General features: G+C 37.7%; 1 protein-coding gene across 6 annotated transcripts in view; it reads left to right on the forward strand.

The window, feature by feature from the left end:
- Positions 1-19,314, forward strand: part of NEBL (nebulette) — a 252,787-nt gene extending 233,473 nt beyond the window's left edge. For all 6 annotated transcript variants that reach the window (XM_085050564.1, XM_085050563.1, XM_085050561.1 and 3 more), the window contains 2 exons: positions 9,051-9,166; positions 14,731-19,314. In XM_085050564.1, coding sequence (XP_084906690.1) covers positions 9,051-9,166; positions 14,731-14,907 — 293 coding nt within the window. In that variant the 3' untranslated portion in view covers positions 14,908-19,314. The remainder of the gene's footprint in view (positions 1-9,050; positions 9,167-14,730) is intronic.
- The last annotated feature ends 6,532 nt before the right edge of the window (positions 19,315-25,846 follow it).

Raw genomic sequence — 25,846 nt, forward strand, 5'->3', positions numbered from 1 at the left:
GGATGAAGATAAAAAAATAATATAATTAATTATAAATTACAATTTTGTATTGTGTGCACTTCCATTTTATACTTTCTTTTAGAAAAACACACAAATCCATGAATATTAATAAACACTACAAACAGTCTTTTCCTATATTTTTAAAGGCTGATAATATTTTGAAGTATTTTACCTACTGAATTTCCTGGGAGATCATTTAACACCCTATTTTATAACAAACACCTTTAGCTTTCATTTGAAAAAGCTTTTGTTTGAAGGATCTGCTATGGAATTGCATCTATCAGATCAATTCTTTTGAGTGTTTATGGTCTTACAGTGCTAAATGGCCATTCCAAAAGCAATCTAGGGAAGCTCATGGCATTTTCAGAATATCAAAATTGTCTCCTCTGCCAGAGTAGGGCTGGGTTTTGTTTTTGCAGGCTATGAGGCTGCCACTTACCACCTCACTGCTCCAGAGTCAGACACAGGCAGGGACTGTATGGGTTGTTTGAGATTTGGTTTCTTCTCCTCTCCTGTTGCCAGAGCACTAAATTATGTGTATTTAACACTTTACAACTCTGTGATGCTTTACTATGACAGTAATATGTTAATGATCACAAAAGCTTTTTAGCTGTGACTCAGTATCCTCCAATCCCTGTTCCTCAATGGAAATGATGCTCTAAGCAGTATCCACAGTCACTTCCTGCCAAAAATATTCGCTGTTTTATTGTCTTTTAATAATAAGAGTGGATGTTCTGTTGACAGTCCTCTTTCTTTTAATGTTGACTGTGGAAAACAGGACATCCTGGGTTCCTTTCATTTTTCTCTAGACTGTGATATTTGATAACTGTTTGCAAACAAGACTTCTGGAGACTGTGCTAGCCTAGGCTTTAAAAAATGTATTGCTTTATTGCACTTACTCTGAAGAGGAATGAAAGCCATATTACTTTTATTTAAGGAAAAAATTGTCCATGAGGGACTGACTTTTGCAGTACAGAGATTTACAACCCTCAGAGAGGACAGAAAAGACCTTGGAAAATAATTTGCCATGAAAAAGAATAAAATGGAATTGATGGGTCAACCATTCCTCAAAATGTGAAGAATTAAAGGAGAAGGTCTGAATGACCAGACACGTAGACCATGATGTGCTAGAGAGACAGTTTGCCAGCTGCTCTTCCCCTGTCCCAGCTAGCATTTCTCAAATTCCCACTCCCTCTGCTATTTGATTTATGATGGACTTATAAAACAAAGACCAACGTAACTATTATTAGTGATACTGCTTGTTCATAAAAATCAGGAATTTTGGACTGAAATATGAGATAGTCCCTGCCTAAAAGGAAACCTCAAATAAAACACAGGATTCCAGTTTCATGAGCACATTAGACATTCTTTTTGTTGCTCCTTTCAAAATTTCTTAGTTTTCTCTGACATATGCTCAATAGCTATATGAGTTCTGTTGTAATTTCATTTAAAATCAAATTTTAATTTCCTATGTTGAAATTGCTTTCAAGAGTTATAATTGCATGATTCTACATTTCCCATAATAATCTACTTCATCCTATATGGTGGATACATATATTTAGTCTTAATTATTGGCAGCATGTAAAATGGTGTTCTAAAATAATGACGCTTTAAACAATCTTTGTCTAATCATGGTACTAATGAAATTTAGTTTAAAATACAATATTTTATAAATTGTAGTATGTCAGTAAGTAGTCTTCAGAGTATAGATATTTTGATTTTTTGCACCATGAATAATTAGTGTTATTTTAAACACAAGATCAGTAATTTTGTTGACCTCCCCTCCATAATTTTGTAACTATTTGAAGATTGCATGATTTATTTCCTATATCTTTAGAATTTAGGTTATGGAAACTTCCTAAGCTGTAACATTTTGAATTTGCCACTGACTCCAAGTAGTTCAGAGCTTCAGTTCTAATGAGGTCAGTGAGCATGGCAGATATTTATTAACACCCTTTGTGAATTAGGCCATACTTTCAGGTTGTTCTTTCAACAACCTAATTATATCTGGGTTTGATATTCCAATTTACTAACTATTACTGACTGCTGTAATGGATAGTATGCAGACAAACTCCTGCTTCTGACAGAACCACTGAGAGCAACCAGCCTGGGAGCTCAGACATCCATGAAAGCAGGCTAACTGACAAGTAAAGGGCAAATAAAAGAAATGAAGAGAAAGTTACTTTCACAAGAAAAAATGCCAAGATGCCTTACCATGATGTTTTCTACTGTTCTAAAAACAGCACTGTTCTGTATCAGGTCTCACCATCTTCAGTCTTCAGGTTAGTGCTTTTTATATGCTTCCACAGTTCAAACTACCAGTAAATTTGACTGTGCTGTGCTGCTCTTTCTGATTAGGAAAAAACTCTGTAATAGATAAGAGTTATAACTAGTTTAGAGTGTGTTTTTCAATTTTCTAGCTTATTTGAAAGGAGCCATTTAACTGTAGAGATGGCTGGGAATTCTTCAGTGTTGTTCATCGAAGACAGTAGTTTAAATGCCAAACTTTTATATAGGAATGGGTTCCATGTGACTAATATCTCAATGCCAAAAGAACTCCATTTCTTCAATTTGAGATTTTTAAGGTTATAGCTTGACATTTTACAACAAAGAATCCAGCTTTAGGTTGAAATATTTTTAAATTTGAAGAGCCACATAAACTGTGAAAAAGATTGAAAATTATAGATATTTTTATACGATTGGGGAAAAAAAATACCCAATTTTTAACATTTCTTCTTGCATGAATCTTTGGGGTTTTTAAATTTTTCAGCCAGTCTGGGGACAGGAGCATTCTTGGCAATCAGTTCTGCACTCTAAAATTCTTACTCAGGTTTTCCTAATGTTTGTATCTAACAAATCTGTACTCTTCTGTTTGTTTCCTCTACTCCTGTGACTGCTTTTTTACTATATTCTTTCGAGACCATCTCTTTGCTCAGTACCAGGGGCATGCTGCAGAATTCTGTACCTCATATCAACCTCTCTGGGCAATCCTTGCACACTCACTAAAGTCTGTAAAGTTCTCTAATACATGTTTTTACTGTCAAGTAAACAGCTCTTGCTGGCTATGTTAGGCTTAATATTCTCTAAACTTCCACTATGACTTTTCTGAAGTACTGTGGAGACCTAGGATGCAAGTAGTTTGCAAGTAGTTGAGCAGTGCCTGCCACATGCAAGCACTGAGGAGCATCTGCAGTACACAGGGTGCTTTGTTTGGAGCTGGATGCTGGGACATCTGCAGGGAAGCATCTGTGAGAGGCTCAGCTTTTCCGTGGTGTGAATTCAGAGGCAGCTTGCACAAAAGTGAGGTGCTTAGGGGGACATACCTTGCAATAACTGAGCTGATCTAGTAGTTTGTTGCCTTCTGCTGTCTGTGGCCTTGGGTACTTGGTCCTGACTCCATCCTTGCACTACATCTGCTGCTGGTCTGATCCCTGGCTGAGCTCACCAAGCCAGCAGAACAACCCAGCTGAGAGGAAGGAAAGGGCAGTAGAAGTGTTAGGTTGTCTCAGACAGCTCATGGGACACCAATCTCAGATATGCAGTGGGAGACATCACCTCGTGACTCCTTCTTCCAACAGTCTTAAATTCATCAGAGAATGATGTTCAGCACATCATCTTTAAAAGTCTGCTAAAAGCTCAGCTGTCATAGCAGTCAAGTTACTTTTCTGCTCTTCATGTGTTTTTAGCAGCGTATCCTCATCACATCTAACCTGCCTTTCTTGTTACCAAAGTGTCAAGATTCTCGTTTCTGATTAGCCTGTGATATGGGCCCTCTTTAAATCTCACTAAATTCTTGGTTAACAACAATTATGTTCCATTTATGCTGCTGTTTATGCTTGGGCAGGATGTGAACTTCTGCAGAATTAATGTGTTAACCTCCTTCAAATATCTCCTTAAAACTGTTTCTCAAGAAGCTTATACGATTAATGCAATGCTGGGCTGAGCTCATCTCAAGAGCTTGTACAGGAATATACAGAATATGGGAAATAAAGAGGAGAAATTAGAGGGTTTGTGGTTGCTCAAACAGATGTGGTAAAATCTGCATCCCAAAATAAAAATTGACAGGACAAGTCCTGAAGAAACCCAACCTAACTACAAATTTGGCCCTGGTTTTAAATGAGGAGGGATTATATTGTTTCTAGATGCATCTTCAAAAAAAATCACTTTAAATATTTTAATGATGGTTTGCAGCAGCCGACATCTGGGGAAATGGATAGAAAACAAAAAAATAAGTTATCTAGCCGGAGTTTGTAATCAAAGTAACCTCTTCAACACTTTCTGGAAAAAGATTTAAAAGGTATCAGTTGTAATTATCCACCAGCTTTAACACAGAAGTAACAATTCTATTCCTGTATGTCCTTAACCAGGTATTGCCCTGGGAAGTGGTCAAGGGGGCAGCTCAGGCACAGTGACCTGTCCACATGGACAGCACATGGCGTGTACCTGAGTCCCTAGAAGTGTCCTCTAGAACTACATATCCCCACATGTGATTGCATCACTGTGGCTTCTGTTTCCTGGGACATAGCTGAGGATTTCTAAGGAAGGGCAAGAGAAAGAAGGAACTGAAAACTATGGGGAAGGCTTTCTAAAGAAGGTCTGTGAGGCCTGCACCAGATGTTGCAACCTGTGGAAAATACTGCAGCAGCAAGGCAAAAAAAGGGGAAGGACTTCCATATGCGTGGAGCAGCATGATTCCCATAAGCAGGTTGATCTGTTTTGGTTGAGCTCATTGTAATGGCAATAACACAGAGATTTATGATGATTCTGTATTCTGGCTCATTTTTTGCTGCTCAGAAAACCTACAGCTTTTTACCTGCTGTATTGTAGACACTAGAATTGAGCACATAGTAATCCTAATCTTTAGTTTTGCTTTGTGTTCTCTCATGTTATGATTACAAAATGTTGCAATATTCTTTGTGAGTTCTCTGAAGTCTTAGGAGTGAAACCATGAATTGAGGTGTTATCAGAATAGGAAGGATCCTATTAAATCCTTAAAAGTGTATGATATGTGTGAGAGTAAATGTTGTTCTTATTTTACATGTGGTTCAGCTTGTGTTACAGTAAATGGCAAAAATGCAGTAGTTACCACTGAGGATATATTGTTTTACCATGGATTTTCAAGGTTCTGCTGTACAAAAGAATGAAAGAGAGTTTAAGTATGGTATTGATAAAATTCATCTTGGAACCTAACCTTCAACTGATTTTTCTTTTTAGCATAACATGTTTTTTAACGTTGTAGTTATGCAACACTCTCTTAACAATTCCCTTCCTGTTTCCACAATCTGACCTTTTTCTTTCCCGGCTCTTCTCAAAGCACATCCTGAGCAGTGCACCCTCTGCAGACCCCATTGTCTGCTGCAGAGAGTTGATCCCTGCTATCATTCTTTCAGCTGCTTCTTTTTATTGAGGCTTCCTCTCTGTTTGTCTTATATCATGTTCATTCATTTTTCTTGCTCTTTTCTCTGAGGAAGTCTGTAAAGATGTAGTAAGAGATATATGATAAATTTCTTCAAGTAGATAATTTGAAATGAATATCTGGCTTGCTTGGTAAGTGGGACAAGGAAAAAAAGAGTAAGTTTTGATAAATCAGAATGCATCTGGTAAAGTCTTAATGCAAGAAATAAACATCCACCTGTACTTCTGGGACCAATGGTCAGCCCTCAGCTCCATCACCAATAAATCTGGCTTCAGTTAAATGAATTTCATGTTCCACTACTGTATTTTATTGTTCCCTTAGGTTAGCTAAAACCATTGCTTTTGCTGCTGCTGCATTCAATGATCTTATAGAACTTTATACTTCACACTGAGCCAAAAGATTGCAGTTAACTATGCGTGATGATGATGAATAAGTCAAACTCTTTCTGTGAATCATTTAATCTCACCTTGAATTATTGCTATGTCACCAGAAACACAGCTCAGATGTTGGCCCTTCACTATGCAGCTTATTTATGTGATTCTCAAGTTGTCTTCCAAACAGACAATGAACTGGAAGTTTCTTCAGTATTTTTTGTAAAAAATTGCTAAAAAAAAGGGGTCTTTTTGGAAGTTTTTTTTCAGAATACTACAGTATTCTTTTAATGGGAGAAAACACATGGAATTATTTGGTTAAGTGTCTTCAACACTAGCATGTACTGCTATATATGCTCTCATAGGTGATACCTAAATAAATGACTAGAAGCTAATTAGCTAAGCTAATCCTTCTCTTTGTTTGTATAAAATCTTCTTCTAATACCTCAGCTTTTGTCATTTCCCAAGATTTCTCATGCTTTGGAAGGAAGGCATTATTTTTGTGGATTCAGGTTTTCCATCATTGCAGGTAAAGTAGCAAAGAGCTTTGTTGAGACAGTTTGACAGAATTCTCTCAGCTTGTGAGAGACTGATTGCTAAAGAGGAAAGCACATCTCAGACCTGCTGCTGTCACTTACCACAGAGGCAAGAGCTGTGAGTTATCCTCCCTAAAATAAGCCAGTCGACTTGGAGGTTATAATGAAGCTGACCATCAGTAGGCTTACACTGACATGGAATGATTGATAGGAAATGAGAAAGATCTGTTTTGGGGAGAAGGAATCAGGAGTAGAAGGTTCCTACCAGCCTCTTTTCTTCTCTTGAGAAGAAGAAAGGGGCTCTCAGGGTCCTGCCAGGGACCAGGGAAGAGCTGCCAGCCCTGTGTTGCTGCAGGACAGGCTGGGTGCTGGCTGATCAACAGCCAGTGTTGGCTGAAGATTCTCTTCCTGCTAATTTAAAAAGTTCAGATTGTGCTTAGTTTTCAACCCATAGAAGTAATTTGTTGCTGGTATGAGGAAATGAGACTCCATTGGCTTCAATGAACTGGCTGGCTTACATTTATGCTGGTGGTGAATCAGGCAAAGTGTATTAATTCCAGCTTGATAACAGAACCTTTGATTAAATTATGTTTTTCTCTATTTTCTCATGAAGGCCTACACATGCTCATGAGCAAAGAGCTTGTAACAACATTTAAACATAAATTATTGGATGAACTACTTAGGACTATTCACTTAATGCATGATAATCCTGTGAACATGTTAATGAACAGCAATTCTCTGATGATTGAACTGCTTTAAAATGTCTTTCTGCTTATATGTCATTAGAATGAACTTGGTCCTTCTAAAACATCCATTATTCATTATTTTCCAGTGTTGCATCTGACTCCGTATCACTTTAGTTTCACTCACTTAACAAAACAATCTATTCGTTACAATAGTTTCAAGCATGTTTTCCAAATCAGAAAAACCCTAGTTAAATATACAGTGTTACCTATCTTTACAAGTATAGTAGAGCAAAGAGTAGCATCCCAAATTGTAATTACACACAGTGCATTTGAATTCACTAACTAAAACTGAATGGAAGTTTTAAGAAGAACCTATGTTGAAATCAATGATTTTGTCAGCTGGAGGAGCAGGATTAGCAAAACAACTTGCTGAAAGCACAAGGTTGACTTTTCTTTCTGAAATAGTTCAGCAAAAATTTTTTCAGTTATCCCTTTTCTCACGTGCATTTCTTGTCCTGACAACTCAAGCAGAGAATTACAGGGTATTACTAGTGCAAATATGAATACTTACAATAAATATATATTTTAAATAGGGTTTCCTGCTTTTCCGTGTATTTTTTCATTTTACAAGTCTTGGAGCCTTCCTCACATTGTGAACCCCATTAAATCTTCCATTATCTTTGCTCCTTTTTGAATCTATGTGTGATGGCTGTTGGAGAAGTGGTTCTTATGTCCCAACAAGCCCAAGAGATAGATCTATCCCGGAAAATGCTGGACTGCTGAAAGACTCCATGTTTGAAGATTTTTTAATCATGTGCTGCATAAATTCCATCTGGTTTAACCAAAAGGCATCTTTTGGCAGAGGAATTAGATAGAATATCAGTTAAATGGACCACTTGAAAAGTACCAGCAGAAATGCATTTGTTTTCCAGTGTAGCTAAATGAATTCCCAGTTGAAACATTACAATTCTGGCATATAACAGTGGATATGGGCTAATAGCCTCCATACAAGCCAGAAATCTTATTCTCAGAGTGCATGAGTCTTGTAAAGCATGCACAAATATGTGGAGACTAAACTTTAATATTTTTATTTTCAAAACCACTTCAGTATTTTTAATTTTGCCGATAAAATACTTTTTGGCCTTGCTAGCAATGTAGTCACTTATGCTGGGCTTATTTATCACCATTTTTCATCAGCCATGTTTTTAACACTTTCTGTTTCTGTCTGTTGCCAAAGTAAGATGTTTGGGCAGATGTGGGAAGTTTATGAATGCTTTTCTAGTAAGTAATAGAGTTAGGGATCCCTGTTGGATGTATTGATGATTTCAACATCTCTTGGTACAGTAGCAGTTAATGTATAAATGATTAGCATACAGAATTGTTAAAATGTGAATAAAATATGTATTATTTGCATGGTATGAGGAAGATGCTGAAAAAGGTGGACTTTGAAATGTATACGTAAGCATTGATCTCTCTGTGTTTGACTAAGAATGTTGATGGAATCAGAATAAATTAAGAAACTTGACTGTGGGCTCAATTTTTACATTTCTGCCTCTTCCTGTGAATCACAATCCTTCTTTGTTCATAGCCCAATAAATAAGTGCTAGTTTGCAATGAGGTAAGAATTAATTTCAGTGAATTTTTAGTGAACCATTTAAAAATTGTATTAGCTTTTTTTTCATCAGTCATTCCTTAAAGATGGCAGCTTATGGGACATATATTTAATACTTCATCTGTGTCAGTAACAAAATTGAGTTAGTGGTGTCTTAAGCTTTCATAAACCTTTTTATGATTAAACTTCCAACAGCACGTTAAACTTTTCCTTCCAACTAACCATGATAATGTTTGTAGATATGTTGCTACAGCTTTGGTTACATTTCTGTGTAAATCAACCTTTGAAAAGCCTTACATTCTTTATGGAAATAATTCTGAACTGTTTTGTATGGGGGAATTGTTACTAACAGTGCAAACAGTTTGCAGTTTCTACAAAATGCTAGATAGGGACTGTTTTGAAATACTAATTAATGTGTTTGTATTGCAGCCCCTGTTCTCCCTGGGGCATATCAGCAAACCCAGACTCAAGGATATGGATACATGCACCAGACCAGTATGTCATCCATGAGGTCCATGCATTCACAGCCTCATTCAACAAGTCTGGTGAGTATTGAATTTAAGGGAGAATTTTATTTGGTAAGCACCATCATCAGCTATTGCAAAATCTCTTAAATACGACTGAATTGAGCCCCTTGAGTTCTATAGCTGACCCATTTGACTCTCTTTATCCTAAATCTAACTGGTAGTCCTCATGGATAAAAAAGATTCAAGTGACTGTGGGCACTTGGTGGTAAGAACTTTTATGTCAGAATACAAAAAATTTACATCAGAATACAGAATGAAAAAAAAATTATGATATCCAGAAAGCAGAGAAATAATGGAATCCTTTACCTACTTAAAACAAATAGTAGATGCTTGGAAAGTGTTTCACAGGCTGAACTTCGATGTTACACTCTGTGATGAATTCATGCTCCTAGCATTGTATGAAAACCACTGATCTCTTAAGATCACCCTGTTAGTTTAAATTAGTTTCAATTTTTTTGACTTGCTGATTTTGTGCTAGCAGGCTTTGTGCCTACCTGTATTACTTCTGCTTGTGTAGAGCTTGCTCAAGCTCCAGATTGCTGTGCCCTTTCTAAATCCACTTGACAGTCGTGCACTGACTTGTGTGTGATCCAAATCGAGTTATACCTGCTGGGCAACTGAGAAGAAGCTTTATAATGAAACTGTGGCAATGTCATGAAGTTCTTAATTGTGGTGGATAGGAATGTAAAACTGGAGTGGATATTTCATTTTAAGAGTAACTGGCCATGGAAGGAGAGCTGAACAGTGTTCAGCTGGGATTTTTAGGAAATTGAGCTTCTTTTTTTTTTTTTTTTTAATTTTTTTATCTCCTCATATAAAAAATTCAGTTTTAATGGTTAACATATTTTTAAAATAACATTGCTGCCTGGAGATTTCTTAGTTCACATCCAGCCACCTTTTACCTTAAAAATATTGTAACTTTGAATTTTAAACTATTTTGAAGACGTGTATATTTCCTACCTCTGTCACCTTTTTTAGAGATGAATAAATATTTAATTATGAACCAAACTTAGAGCTTGCCAAGCTGAGAAAACCTGTTTTCAAGATTAGCTGAAACTTGTATTTTTTTGAAACTCCACGACATTTTATATTATAAAAAGCATGATGTTCTGTGTGGTGTGAGGGCTTTCAGGCTTGCCAGGTTCTCATCTGTCTGGGGCTGAGGGGGTAACTTGCTGGAAAGTCTGGGATACACATACCTGCATCGCTGAGTGAGTCAATAACCTGAGAAACTCCTTGGACACCGGCATGACAGCTGTGAGACAGTTGATAGTGGAATCAACCATTAATTTCCAAGGATATTACAACACACTTTGGCAGCTGGCTGCTTTCCAAAAGGGACAAAATCCAAAAAGTAGGAGACCTGGAAGCCTGGGCTTTGCCAGCAGACTTGGTAGTCACTGGGGAGCAAAGCAAACAGTCAGCAGATGCAGCAGGAAGAAAATGGAGATGAATCTCAAAATGTACTTACCAGCCTTTGCAGCTTTCTGGCAGGAAGGTGACCACTATTTCCCTAATACCTCTGTGTCCCAGTGACTTACCTGGTAGGCTGTTGAAAGTGTCATTTCAATCATCTTGAGAATTATCATTTGCCTCTTCTTCCAGAATTGGGAATGTGAAGGTAATAGGAAAACGAAGGGAGTGGCGTTAAAGGATTTTAAAAACAAAAATTTGATTTATTTCAACAGATTTCTTATCCCTGTTGTGAAACTTTTTTCACTTGACATCCTTGTAAGTGATAATACTTTATCATAGGAAAAAAAATGAAAACAGCAAAAATCATGATTTGAACTGATTTTGCTGTTATTAAAAACTGAGTCGGTTTCCCTGTAGAAAATAAACCCCAAGCAATTCCCGAGAGGGAGTCAAGGACTGCTGGCCTGGTGCTGACTGCTAACTTGCCAGTCTGGTGAGGAAGACAGAGAGTGATCTTACCACCCCAGGGGGATGATTCTGCTCCAAAAGACATCTCAGATGCAGTTAGAAGCCTGCCATTCTCCCTTGTCCTATTTTAACACCAGAATATTTTCATTAGCCTGTGCAGCTTATCCAGGTGCACTGGACATGTTACACTCAGCTAGTGGGACAATACTGAGTGTCAAAGTGTGCTTGGGGGAAAACCCTAGCTGGGGATGTGTTTAAATGCAGCAGTTTGCACAGACTGAAGGTTGGTGACAGTCTTGGAGCACTTTTAAAATGCAGTGTGGACATGCTGTAGGAAATCTGACAAATGTTTACACTATGTTTAGGTTCATTGCTTTCAGCTGCCAGTTCAGTTCTGGGCTTGGAGCAGGACTGTCTGGCTGCTAACAGAGAGAGGAAAAAAGAGAAGAAAGTTCAAGGGGATGGAGACTGGAGGAAAGGCATCCTAGTACAGTGGCCTCAAAGCACGAGCAGTTTTTGAGAGTTAACTAGAAGCAATGAAGGTGACAAAGTCATTCATCAGTGCCTGAGTTTCTCCAGGACATCTCTAGGGCAAAAGTGATTAAGATCCCATGGGTTATATCAGGGTGGAGATGATTGCAGAGTTAGCTGCTGTAGTAAATTTACTCCTTTCAACTGAGTTATTGTCTTGTTATCAAATCTGTCCCCAAAAGACAGTTCATTTTATAATCATACCCACCAGTCTCCTACATTGGGAAACAGAAATTTTCTCATTTTTAAGTTTTCAAAATCTGGTTTAGTTAATTTTGAGCTGTGTTTTGTATCAGGCATGATCCTAACAATATCTTTGGGTAGATTTTTTTTTGCCAGTTAAATTGCATTATTTTCTGATTTTTAACTTTTCCTCGCTTTCTGTGAGCAGTTCTGCAAAATGGGCTGAATTAAATTGTTGCTCAGAATACAAAGTGTTTTTAAAAGCCCTGAAGGCTTTTTTGTGTTTGGAAAATAATGGGGTGTGCACACACTTAGATATCCAAGAGTGGTAGGAAAACAAAACCTATGCTGCAAGTTTGCTTTCCTTGATTGCTGCTGTACATGAAAGGCGCTGTAAGTTAGTGCTCTTTGCAGAGAGCCATCCATACAACAGGTATAAATTGGTGGGTGAAGTGGAAATACACACCTGTCAGCCCAGATCTGGCTGGGGAGCTGAGAATATAATGGCTGGACTTCAGTTCTTTATATGGATGAGAATTACTGTTCTGTCTAAGCAGAAGGTGTGAGACAGACCTTTAAGGAGGTGGGAGATTGAGTATTTGACTGTTTTACAAAACTCCAAACTTTTCTTACACCCTCTTGTAACTTAGCAGTCGCTAAATTCACTACTGACAGAGGAATAATTCACTGAAATGCATTTTAAAAATCCCTGCTTTGAGTCCTTTAGGCATTGTAATTCTGGATTATGTAGCCCAGACTACACTCTGCAGTGATAATTAGGCATTAAATGCTAACAGGATTATTATGGAGATTTCTCCTGACAGCCATTTAGCACCTAATTAGGTGTTAAGGCCATAAATTTAGGTTTCTCAGCAGCATTTAGGGCCCTAATAAATTCTTTTAAAGTTTGAAATTGTGAGCTTGTCTTCACAACTGTGCTCCACAGTGATGTAGTCAAGCTGCGTTTGAAGAGACAGCAGTGGTGTGTCCTTTGCCGTGGTGCTCTAAGGATGAGTGAGCATCCTTCTGAGTGAGCAAAATCTCTATTTTTCCAATTTTATGTTAGTTTAATAAAACAATCCTTTCATCAGTCTCTTCCCATTTAAGGGAGACTTATAAGCATGGCTCTGGGCAAAATCCATTTACTGCCTTACACCAGATATAGACTTACTACTGTGTTTCTTAAATGGATCCTCTTTTGAAATAAATTGTTTAAAGGGCTAAGTGCTGCTGAGTTTGTTGTAAGAGCATATTTTTCACTGTTTTTTTGGACTTAGTTTCAAGGCTTAGCAGAGAGATCCATTGAAATAGTTGGAAAAAGTAAGATTATGAAAGGCAGAGGGTTTTTTAACTGCTAGTTCTCTACTTAATGAATCTTTAAGGAACTTTTGGTGATGATAGAACCCAAGCAATTATTTGTTGTCATGTACTGCATAAACAATGATCCTTTTTTTCATCGACTTCCACGCACACTTGGAAGACATTAAGAAACCACTAAGAAAGCAAATACCTCTGGTTGAAAGCTGCTCTTGGTCAGAGCATGGAGGTCAGCAAAACTACAAAGCATGGCAGAGAACAATAATACAGAGCAAGACTCAAAGGCAGTTTGGAGTAGATTCGTCAGGAAAGGGGATCTCCAATTGTCTCCAGTGTTTAAACACAAGTTGATTTCTCTGTCCTGTTGAATTTGCACTACCAGTGATAGAGTCAAGACTAAAAGTGCATTTCTAGCATGGGAACAGAAATGATGAGATGCCCTGTAGTGTTTGATTAAATAATTCTGCATTTCCAACATGTGACAAATGGCCTGTTCACTCCATGTGGAGCAATCTCCACCTTTTTAAAAAACAGTTTCATTAGAACACTCAATGCCCCATATATATGATATGAACTAAAACTAATCCAGGGCTGTTTTCTTGAGCTGAGAAGTTTGCTGTCTTTTAAAAGGTTCAGACAATAATATTAGGCATGAAAGCACATATTGACTGTTTTTACCTTTTTATTTTCTTTAAATCATTGTACCAGAAAAATTCAGCTACATATGGTAACACAGCAAAAATTACTGGAAGGGAAATTGTATATTATCAGTGATGCTTGAACTGCTTTTGACTTCTGTCAAGAGTTAGGGTAAGGGAAAGAAAGTACTCCTGAGAATTTTAAAATGAGCTAGTTTTATTCTGCTGTTAAGATACAACGGGAGACTGTTCCTCCTGATTTTGAAAATCCACTTTGAATTCCAGTATATGATAGCATTTTATTGGTTATGAGTGAAAATAAATACTTTATTTTAAAAAAAATAATGAAAAAAGTTCAAATCCTTTCTTATATGGGCAGGGTTGTAGAGAAATTTGGCTTAGCTGATGATGGGACTTTATGTGCTAAACAGAATGTTCTACCTGAACAGGAAAACATAAGTATTCATAATAAATATTTTTATAGACTTTTTGAAACTTGTTTTTCCTTTAGATAATAATATATTCATAGTTCTTAATTCAGGGTAAAATCCTAATGAAATGAAGGACATTCAGTGAGATGGAAAAGTTAATGGCCTGGATGAAGACTATGTTTCTTTTTGTATGTAGTGAAGACACAGGAGAAGCTATTTGTGAATCATGCAAATAGGGAGCAGAAGCACAGCTAGCCATGGCTGGATGTAATGAACTGTTACTAGTGAATTAATGAAACAACACTTAGAATATTTCAGTATGCAGTGAATGGCTTGAAATCTGTTTGTCTGAAACTGTAAGACAAGGTGGGTTAACAAAACAATTATTTTGCAACTCAGAACAAGGGCCTGTATTCACTGCATATTTGACAAGGTGTAGAGGGAATACTGTTCCTTTTCAAAAGGCAACTTGTGATTTCTCTCTCTGCTTTGCTCCCTCTATTTTTTTTCCTTCTCTTTTGTTCTTCTTTGTGCAAAGAGAAGGATTCTCTCTCTTTTAGACTTGAGACTTTACACATTGTTTTCTTTCCTTCAACAGAGAACATACAGAGCTATGTATGACTACAGTGCTCAAGATGAAGATGAAGTTTCCTTCAGGGATGGTGATTATATCATCAATGTGCAACCAATTGATGATGGCTGGATGTATGGTACTGTTCAGAGAACTGGGAAAACAGGAATGCTTCCAGCAAATTATATTGAGTTTGTTAACTAATTTTTGTCTCTAGTCCTATGAGCTTTATTATGATTTACTTAAAATCTAAACTTTTAGAAAAAAAAAATCAGAAGAATCTTTTAAGAGTTCATGATCATTATCACTGCTGTAACAGTTTGCATTCTCACTCAGAATCCATATTAGAGTCCTTTAAAGAAAAAATAAATAATCCACAAGAAGCTCAGAGCTCTGAAAACAGCATTGCTTATAATAGTGCTCTCTCAAAATATATGGAAGCCTGGTGCTGCCAGTCCTAGAAAGACTTTGGTCAATTAACTGTAAAGGGGAAATACGTTTTCCCTACATCTCAAAGACATTATAACCATAAAATTGATTCACTTCTTATGGCACTCTGAAGTCACAGGAGGTTAACACACTGAGTTTGAACTCATCTGTAAATTACTAGGGAAATGTTTCATGTTTAAGCACTTAGCTTCCTAATAAAAATTAAAATGTTGAGTAGATAATTCAGTCATTTGAAATAAAGACAAATAATATGCCAGTAAAAAAAACCCCAAAACCAATAAAACCCCCTACTGCCCAGCAGCCTTACAGTAAATAGGTCTATTTTGACAGCAAAAATTTCCCGACTTTTGCATATCCACATTTATTCTTGTATTACCCGTTTTTTTTTCTTACCAAGTGATCTATTAGCTTTGCTTCCATCCCAGTCCATCAGTTAGATCCAGGTCTGGATTCATGGTTCTTCAGTATCTTTTCCACAGAAGACTCCTTTCAAAGACTATCTAAAAGATAAAACCTGTTAACTCTTCTGTTTCCTTCTAATAATACTTAGCATTTAAAGAGAAACTTTCATTAGGGCAATGTACAACCAATACTTCATGTTAGTTCCTTTACCTTCACCTGTGCTGCTGTAAATAAATACCCGTGAGGCCCCAGTGCTGTGCAGTCACACAGAGCCTGCAGTCACATCCCCGTTCTCACCACAGGTATCTCGCTTAATGGCTGCTTTGCTGATGAGCTGATGTCCCTCCCCTGCTGCAGAAACACTTGTGCCTCCATCGAGCAGTGGAGGAGAGCTCTGGTTCTTGTAGTGCATCTCAGATCAGTGGCCTATTGCTTCAGTTTTACTCCCAAAATCTTGGTGATCCAACAGTGGGTTGTACGCTTGCCAAATGATTAATGACGGAGAAGTATTATGTTTTCTTTCACTGACTTAATCTTTCTCAGAGCTGACACTGAAGGGAAAGCTAACTAAGCAAAAGTCAAACATACTCTATGCCATTATGCTTCAGTTTAGCCATCTGTAGAAAAAGGTAAAAATATTCTGCTGACAAACCTTCACATGTGCTGTTTGGTGTCTACTAACTTATGGTTGGAACTGAGAGATCCAGGTCTCAGTCTGTGAGGCTTGGGAGAGGATCAAGCAGCTGGTGACACAGTGGATCTGTAAGAGTGATTGTGTCAGCAGGCTTGGGTTACAGGGAGCTTGTATTTGCTTTGGGTGCTGCTCTCTCTCCTAGGGAGAAATTCTGGGAGGAAGGATAAAAGAGTTAAAGATTACTCGTGGAGACATGCATAAGGAAGAAAATGCTTTTCTGATTATATAATTTGTGAAGTTCATCCATGAGCAAAGTTAACTTTGGAGTAGCCCTCAGAATATGGAGTCTGCACTGGCAGATTCTGTGACTGTGGAATTGCCTGTGCTTGCTTGTCAGCAGCCTAATTTCAAGGCTAAAGCTGGCCAGGAGCATCTAACTTTAAAAAATACGTTTTAAAAGCTGAGTTCTGTGACTGTAAATATGCAATTTGTATGGCTGACAGCTGTGATTTAAAATTCTTGCAAGTTTTGCATAAGGAGCTGCTCTTGCAGCAGACCCTTGTGCATTACTGGTGACATCCACATGAAGTCAGCAATTCAAATGGCTTTTTTAAAGGCTGATGTGGTATGCTGAGCTGGAAGCTCTGAAACCAGCAGTTTGCTTCTGTGTTGGTTTTCATCACTGGTCATCAACAGCAAGGAGAGGAATTCCATCTTCTGCTGGGTGGCAGATTTTTCAGATGATGCCTGAGGCAGAATTGGCTGTCACTTGCTGCTGTGGTTCTCTATTAGTTTTGTAATGCTGACAGCAATAAAAACAAAGTGTCAGTTTGTTAACCAAATATGAATAAAAAAGAAATACAGAGAATATCTGTATTGCGAGTTGCAATTTTTAGTGACTTATAAAACAGAGAGTCTCCACCTATAAGTACACAGTCATTCTTCCTAAATGAGGAGACAACGTACAGTGTTGAACATTTTGTGTATAGAAGTAAATCAGAAAATGAGCATTTGGTGACATTAGAGAACTATGTTATGCTAAACAATGAAAGTAAAATTTCCTTTATGAGTTTTGAATATTCATTAGCCTTGCAGAGCAGCCAAAGCAATTTGCAAAAAATAGAAGGTCAAGAAAACAAAACAGTATGTGATTTGTATTTATTTTGAGAATGGTATGTCAGCAGAATTATTAAGATCTGGTTTAAGTTACTTGTTCTTGTAGTCAACTTTTTATGTCATATATGCTTAGAAATTCAGGTTTATATGGAATGGTTAGTGCTTTTTGATCTAAAACAAACTTCAGTGTACTTTTGCAACTTCGTTCTAAGCAATGCAATCAAAGCCCCAAAATTATCAGAATGCAATTATAATTTTTTTTTTTTAATAAGATCTAAAATTTGTAAGGTAGGGACAGTAAGTCATAAACCAAATTGTGCCAGCACACATTTTTCAAAGCATATGTTGGAGACTGTTACATGCAGTGTGATATAGGGGAGAAAAGATGTTACATGCTGTCTAGTTACCTTTAAAGTTTATATTCATTTTTAGCGCAGCATGTTCCCCTCACTGTTCTTTCTTCCTGTAGTCAACATTTTTCTGGGGAAGGGAAAGGGCTTTTAAGGACTTGAATGTCCCAAGCTGTTCCAAAGTTCAGGTTGGAAGTTCACATGTTTCCATGTAAGAAATAAAGAATTCTGTAAAGAATGCTGTAATTCTTGCTAACATGAGTATAAATGTAGAAAACAGCATAGAGCATATTCATGCATACATACAAGAACAAATGGGTGCCTTGCTTTTCATTACTCTTTCTTGCCTGGCTAATCTTCATTTTTTTAACAAAGCTACGTACAGATGTTGCAGTTGTAATTTTTCATTGTGGAACATTAGCATTTAGTCTTGATGAAACAGGGTTTTCTTGATTACATTTGACATACAGTAAACTACTTAAGCAGATTGGGATTTGGTGGAGAATCACCTCCCATGGATTATGTTTTTGACAAATGTGTCCCTACCGAGTGTTGCTTGGGGACGTGGAAGGTCTCCAAGACTTGGGAAAGGTAATAATTCTAGTTTTTGTTGTACAGTGACTGCATGTCATCTTGTGCGATGAACAAGAAATGACAAATGCAAAGGTCTTTGGCAGAAGGTAGTACAGGGTATAAAAACCTTAGATTTTTATTAAGTTGATTAAGACTCCATTTAAAATATAGAATATGCTTTAGTTAGCAAATGTTTAAATAATATACTGAAACAGACAGAAGATGCTGTTGAAAGAAGTCCTCCAAACTGATGTGCTGGCAAATGCAAAGTTCTAGTGAGCTGTAGAAGATTAAACCATTCTGCAATGCTTTAGTGATTTTCTCCAGCTTTATGCCATAGGAACCCCATCTCTCCTTTGGAAAGAAAACCTGAAAGCTCTATTTCCTAAACTGCCTGCACTACAACAGTATATTCAAAGGAATTTCATATGCTTCTTGTGTCTGATAAATAGAATTTGCATATTGTACTTAAGTTGTAATCCAGTTGTTGTTGACATTTGTTCAATTATTTTAGGGGGGGAAATAAGCTATACTGTAGCATTTCAATTGTGTATTTAATATTACTGTTAGAAATTGCTAGATCATTGGAAGACAGCAATGACTGTATTGACATTGATTAGCATGATGTGGAAAATCTCTCAGCTGTTGGTTTTTGCAGTGTGATATAAAAAGCAAAAATGAACCGCTGTGCAGTTTGGCTTATGTTTGCTTTAAAGTGTGTAAAGTTTTAGTTATTTTGCAAAACTGTACTGTATTTGGGGGTATACAGTTATGAAGGTAACAATTGTTTTTCAAAGGACAGATAAAGTTTCTCTTGGATTATATGATGTATCATCTTAATTTGGCTTTTGTTATGCAGAAAGTTAACACCAGCTATTAAAATATATTTTAGTAGAAATGCTTTAATTCCTGTTTCTTCCTCTACACTGTGAATATTTAAGCTTTGGTGGACTAGAGCAACATCATGCTGCCCAAAGTACTAACCTATGCAAACTAGTTCACATTTTAGTTGATGTCACAGTGGATGTAACATAACAATTTATTTTGCATAACATTAAACGTCATTCAAATAAAAAATTAAACCCAGCACTATGTATGTATTATATTCATAAACAACACTCTGTAAAGCTACCATAACCGTTAGCATAAGCTCTCAAAGATGGATATTGGTTTAACTAGGTAAACTTTGACTTTTCAAACTTAAGTAGAATATTTAGCACTATTCATCAAGCTTGATATCAGAAAATAGTTTCCTAAAACAATGTTTTGTTTCAGACATGCCCTCTCCTTAAAAGGTTAATTTGCGTTTTTCAGTCTCCATTTTTAAGCCTTTAATAGAACATCAAGTTACATTCCATTACCCTTGATTTGTTTAAATAAGAACAGATAGTAAGTGAAGGAGGTCCACTGATTTAATTGATACTGGTTTGCTTGTCTTTGAATGGGCATTTGGTTAAGTGTGCTCGAAGTGCAACACTAATGACAAGAAATTGAATTGCTGGCTTCCATAAGACAATTTTATATACAAATGTCCTTATTCATTTACACAAGTAAATTATTTTTAGAACATTGTAAGAAACTTTAAGTTAAAATAAAATCCAGAAGTATTTTGGAACTGCTCTGTCTGTAGTTGAAGAAGATTATTATGCTTAGGGACATGTTTTATTTATTTGGGTGTTAAGTGTACAGTACAAGGGACTGCATTAGAATTTTTATATTTTTATCAAGTGTTAGCTCGAAGAAGGCTATTAACATAATGTGTGAGGACAAATGGCAGCCACAAATGGACCTGATTAGTTCCTTCTAGGTAAGTGACATGCAGTTGCTACCACACTAATTTCTACTTAAGAAAGAAGTGTTAGCATTTCCTGTGAAGTTTAATTGGTTACAGACTTGTGATTCCATGTTCTGTGGTGCTTTTATATATTGAAATGCTGCCAGTATAGAAATATCCAATCTTTATATATACTGTAGCAAACAACAGTTTTCAATAAGATAAAGATTTAAGAGCTGCCAAATTGGACCTCAGGCACCCGGAATGTGTTTTCTTTGGAAATCTCTCCATAATTTGCTAGAGGTACAAATTTCTGTCTTCATTGTCTTCTGTCTTCACTGACCCCATAGAGTATAGTTATCAAAAGGATCTATGTACTGGCACTTGAAAGTCTTGTGGGACTCCTCCATGCTGTGTATGGGACAGGTTGAGAGTTTCTAGCTATCAGTGCTTTTAGGATGCCCTAATTTCTGCTCAGAGCTGGGCTCTTGGTTTTCTCTGGTGTGTTAATTTGCAAGAATAAGCTAATGTACCATAGAGTTCTCTGTACTGAGGGAATAGTTGCCCAGTGCATTGGCTGTGGCAACTTCTGCCTTCTCCCACTCAAACCACCAAGCCCAACCTTGTTTCCAATACTGTTTTGCCAAGACTGCCTCTCTCATCTTTCCATGAAGCTACCTGTGGGACACATCAAAGTGCTATTACCAAATGATCCAGATTTGTTTTTTCTTCCAAATGATTTGTTCTATCATCATTCTTTTGGCAGTTCTGTTTATTGCACAACCTTGAAACAGTAACATCAGCACAAGGAAAGAAGTAGCATGAAATGGGTGGAAAGGCATTGCTGAAAAGTCACTGATTTCTCACTCAGATTTTGCTGCAGAGGTTAGTACAAGTCAGCCATATGACTGAGGGTACAGCCTGAACAACTAACCTGTAAGCTGCGCAGTGCTGTGTGGATATGCCTGATCTGTGTGTGTATGTCTGTGCTGTAGAGTCAGAAGTGCTCTGGGGTCGTGCACAGATCCCTCCTCCAGCTTTTGAGCAGTTAGTTGGAATCTGAAGAGCAGGCCGTCCACTGGGATATAGCATTCATAAAGACAGATTTATCCTTTGAGAAAAGGAGACCTCACATACTATAGAGGGAACAGTGTCAGCAGGTTCAAACTAAGTATTTTTGTGCCCAGCAGGAAGGAAATCCTTTGAGTGCAGCCAGAAGACTAAGCCCCATGGCACTGCAGCAAGCTCCTAACTCTGAACTGTGTTTTGTACCAGAATGAGATGATGTGCCACAGAGCTCACCTGCTCCACAAATTTGATACTGCATGATGTGCTACTTGCTGGGCATGTGCTTAACAATGACAACAGAAACTGGAGATTCATATTTATGCACTCTGTCCTAAAAAGAATCTAAGAAGTAATTGATTTTATGTCTTTTAACTTTGGTTTCTTTCCCACCTGGCTGCTGTTGATAAAATCTACATATGGAGATGCCTGTTCTCATGCAGAAGACTACTGGCTTGTGGCTTTGACCACTTGTGTCTACAAAGAGAGATCTGCAGGTATTAACATTGGTATCTTAAAATACTGCTTGGCATATAAACATCCATTTTCAATGTTTTCACAAACAGCTGTCAGCTTTTGTTTTTTGATTCAAGCCATAATTTTTCTGTGTTTTTCCTCTTCCTCCATTTCCCTTCTCTTGACGTGCTTACAGCCTTGTTGCTTGGACAGCAGCTTTTCCAGGACCCAAAGAAGGTATTTTTAAGAGGCTTCTCAAGGCACTGATGAGACTTTAAATTGCTTGAAAAATGCTAGTGTTATCTTCCCATTATGTTCTCCCTTCCCCAGCAGTTGTACACTAGCTTTGCTGCCCTTTGCCTTTTGCCTCCTCTTCCTTCAGTCAAGCTTTGACATCTCTGTCACTGAACTTGATGGGCTTGGGGACCCTCCAGTCAGGCCTTCAGACCACTCTCTGACCTCCACAGTTTCTGCACTCAGATTTGGAACTTTAGTGTGGCTCACCTACCTGTTTTCCTGTCAAGACCTTTGAGCAGAACTCAAAGAATATCAGCAGGTGACCATTTACCCCAAGTGGTGTTACGTTTCTGTTGGCTCAGTGATGCACAGTTGTCTGTGAAGACTCCTCTTGACTCTGCTTTCCCTGGCTTTCCTTGCCTGTATGGACTTGTGGCTGCTTCTGAAATGAGCTGCTGATTTCAGAAAAGAGGGAAATCACATTTTTTGCTGCCTCAGCAACACCTAAATCAGTTTTTCTTCATTCTTTTCTTCAGAGGATTAGCGTCCTTATTATGCTATCCCTGATTTTGGGTTGAACTCTTGATTCAGAAGTCATTTTCTCTCTGTTGGTGTTAGAGTGAAGGGCTCACACCATGTCAATGCAGTCCATTGCTCACTGTGGAGGCTGTGTTGGGTAGGCACTATCCTGCATGCCAGAGCCTTTCAGTTCCTAGCACTGCTTGTTCTGTCTTCATCAGATGGGATCTCTGTGAGAGGTGATTATCAGTACCAAACCCCAGGCTTTCAATAAATAAATATGTCATTATAAAATAAACACTTTTTCTGACTTAGCGCTCCTCTGACTCAAGATGACATTGACATCCTCTAGTTTTGTAGCTTGTACTGACATTAGGAATCATGCATCTAAAATGTGTTAGATGAATTATGCTCTAAGGGACTATTTAGGCAGATCTTGACTGCAGCTATTATACAGTGTGGATACCTCAAGTTAAATGGGATAAGTGGCAAATCAAATTTTCAACTGACTGGTTCAGTGGTTCAACTGAGAAATGAGTTTGTGTATTTATCTGAGTGACCCAGATATTCAAAAGACTGTTATTTTCTTTTCTACTCCAGCAGTTCAAAATAAATACAAGAGTTAGGTGACAATTATTCATAGTTAACTAGTTAGCTGTGCAGCTTAAACAATTCATTGATCAATATGGAAATAAAGAAAGTTAATCAGAAAGTTTTGGTAAATCATGTGCAAGGTGGAACTAGGCATTTGAATTAATGTTCAGAGTGCTTTCATTTCTAACCAGTATTTTTTCTTCTTCTAACTTTATTAAAAATAGTGGGAAAGTTCTGCTCCTCACAGCATGACTAGCATGCTCTTAGAGAAATGAATCTTCAGTGGAAGAATAGATTCAAGGGTATTGTAAGGTCTTGGAACAGAATATTTTGCAGTTATGCTTTCAAATCTTAGTTACCAAAATTTTTCCTTTGCTCCTTCGTGTTTTCTTTCAGCCCCTAAAACCAACTAAAACAGTTTTGCTCTGCTCTATGTGCAACATTGGATCCTCTGTAGGAGTTAACCTTTGTGAGATGGGGAAAGACCACAAACATTGGAGTACTTCAAGTAACTCTCTTGCTACGATTTTTCATTGCTATGCTAAGTATAATCTGTGAAATACCCTTTGTTCCAAGGCTCTTTATTCCACCCTCAAAAAACATACCAGACAAATAACATACTTCCTCTCCAAATGCCATTGGCCATGATGCTCTGTTGCACAGCTTTGATTATTATGAGAAGGAGGACATGTGCTACAATGGCAACAGCTACAATCTTGATGTTGGAGCAAGCACCTAGCAAAGACTCCTGTGACAGCTTCCTCAGCTTCGCACTCCTTTAAAAATAGTGGCCACCACTGCAGTACCAGTGCTCTGTGAGATTAGTAAAATTATAATTTTGCAACTTGCTTTATTTTCCAGGTTCTATAAAGTCAACACAGCTGCAGCTGCTTTTGGACAAATTCTTTTTAGATGCTCTCTTGACTTGCTGCTTATGTGTTTGTTGGTTTTCTTTCTATTTCAGCTTCTTATCGTACGATGGCTAAGCCAGAAGGATACATCAGATCCTCTAATTTGAGGGCTTTCTGCCATTGTGCAGGTGTATATTTTCTTATTTTAGGCCTTTCTTCTTTTTCCTAGCACTTTCTCAGAGATCAAGAATATGAGAAGGACATACCCTCCTACAAGAAGGCTAGAACTGTAACCTGAACTGGCACAAAATGATTCAAAACAGGAACATGGGCACTGCCCACAATAAAACTAATTTCTCCTACAAGTTGATCCATGAAGCACACACACTCTTGTGCCCCAAAAGGTTTTCCTTTTCTAAATACTGCTCTTCTAGTGACCATATATTTTAACGTTAATTTAATCCATTTTTGGGGGCGTTAAATAACAGGTTTGTCATCTATTATTGCCACATGCTTTAACCCTGATGCCCATCATAGGGAATCTACAGCTGGATCAGAACTACACAGCTAAATAAGGTAGGTGGAACAAGATTACTTAGTCTGTGTTTTAGTGTATTTAAAAAGCTTTTTCTCATTTAAATTCTGTACAAATATGCAGTGAAGGCGTCTGTACAGGATAGGACAGCCTTCTGTTGCTTCAGAAGGCAACAGTGTGAAACCATGGATCACATCAGAATAAAGGGATCTTGTTTCTTAGTCCAGACTAAGGTTTCTTAATCTGCCATATTTCTTGTCTGTATCATGCTGTGTGTTCAGCTGAAGCAAAAACAAGGTTGAAGAGGCAGATTTTATATTTAGATTCAGAGCCAGGAAGATGAGAGACAAGTGGGTTTTTCAAATTACATCTGAAATCTGAATCTGATTACAGAGTGATGTTGGAAATTTCACTCAATATTTTAACACTCCAGTGTGCTCTATGAAACCAGTCATCATTCTTTAATGAATTGAATATAAATAGTGAAATGCTTACTGAATTAGGGATCATAAAATTTTGTTTAATCCTTAAAGCAAGTATCCAACAACTAGGCTAGAGCTACATTGAGTTTTTATCCATCTCTTTAGTTTAAGGAATATTTCATTAAGCCATTTGAAATGGGACATGATCAGTGAAATGGATATCAGCTCTGAATTCTTGGAAAAGATACTTATTCAAAACTCCTTTGATGGTGAGAAGAGCAAACAAATCCTGCATGAGGATTGGAATTAGTGGATGACTAAATCAGTCATGCTCTGAAGGACCATCTCTTCTTGATTTTTTATAATAGGATCTGAGATACATGCTCTCAGCAAAGTGTTCAGGGCTGTTAAACATAAGTGGGGAAGGATGAATGCCTGTGCCGTTCTAGGTGAGGTGCTTCAGCTTGCAGATATTTAAGACCTTGTTTTGGCTTCAGCATTTTCTGCCTGCTGTCAAGAAAATTTGAAGAGGTGATATATAGCACATAGCTTTGACTCAGTACATCCCGTGTGGCTAAACACATGTCATGGGTCATTTTTAAATCGTGTTGTGTGGAATGGGTGGGAGAATGCTCATGTTGGCCTTGAACAGATAGGAAATCCTCAAGCAGAAATCAGACACCTGGAAAAAGTGAGGGCCAAATCCTAATTTTTTCCCACCTTTGATAAGGGTTTGAATGCTCCTCACAAAGCTCTGAGGAAGTGACATTTTGCTGCTGATGAGGTGGTGGTTCCTCATCTCTGCTGTGTCAGCAGGTGCTGAGTGCAAACCTTCTCAGGGCAAGTCAGAGTGGTTGGGTGGTCTCGAGGGCACCTTCTGCAAAAACTGCAGCTCAACCCTGGCATTCAGCATGGGCTCAATACCCACAGATTTATAAGCCCTCTTTTTTTTTTTTTTCAATTTTTATGTTCTTATTAAGTTGCTATTTCTACATTTTTGCATATTTTTACCTCAACCATCGGAGCAGCAGCTGTGGCAGGAGGGACACAGGGACCTGGAGGTAGGAGTGCAGCAATGGAGGCAGTGTGGCTGGTGTGCCAGGGGGGAATACAGAACCAGGGGAGGCAGAAGGAGCTGCTGAGCCAGAGGTACCCCAGTGGGTTG

The sequence above is a fragment of the Lichenostomus cassidix genome, chromosome 2 (assembly GCF_008360975.1).
Source record: "Lichenostomus cassidix isolate B80296 chromosome 2, HeHo_3.0, whole genome shotgun sequence".
NCBI classification, from domain to species: Eukaryota; Metazoa; Chordata; class Aves; order Passeriformes; family Meliphagidae; genus Lichenostomus; species Lichenostomus cassidix.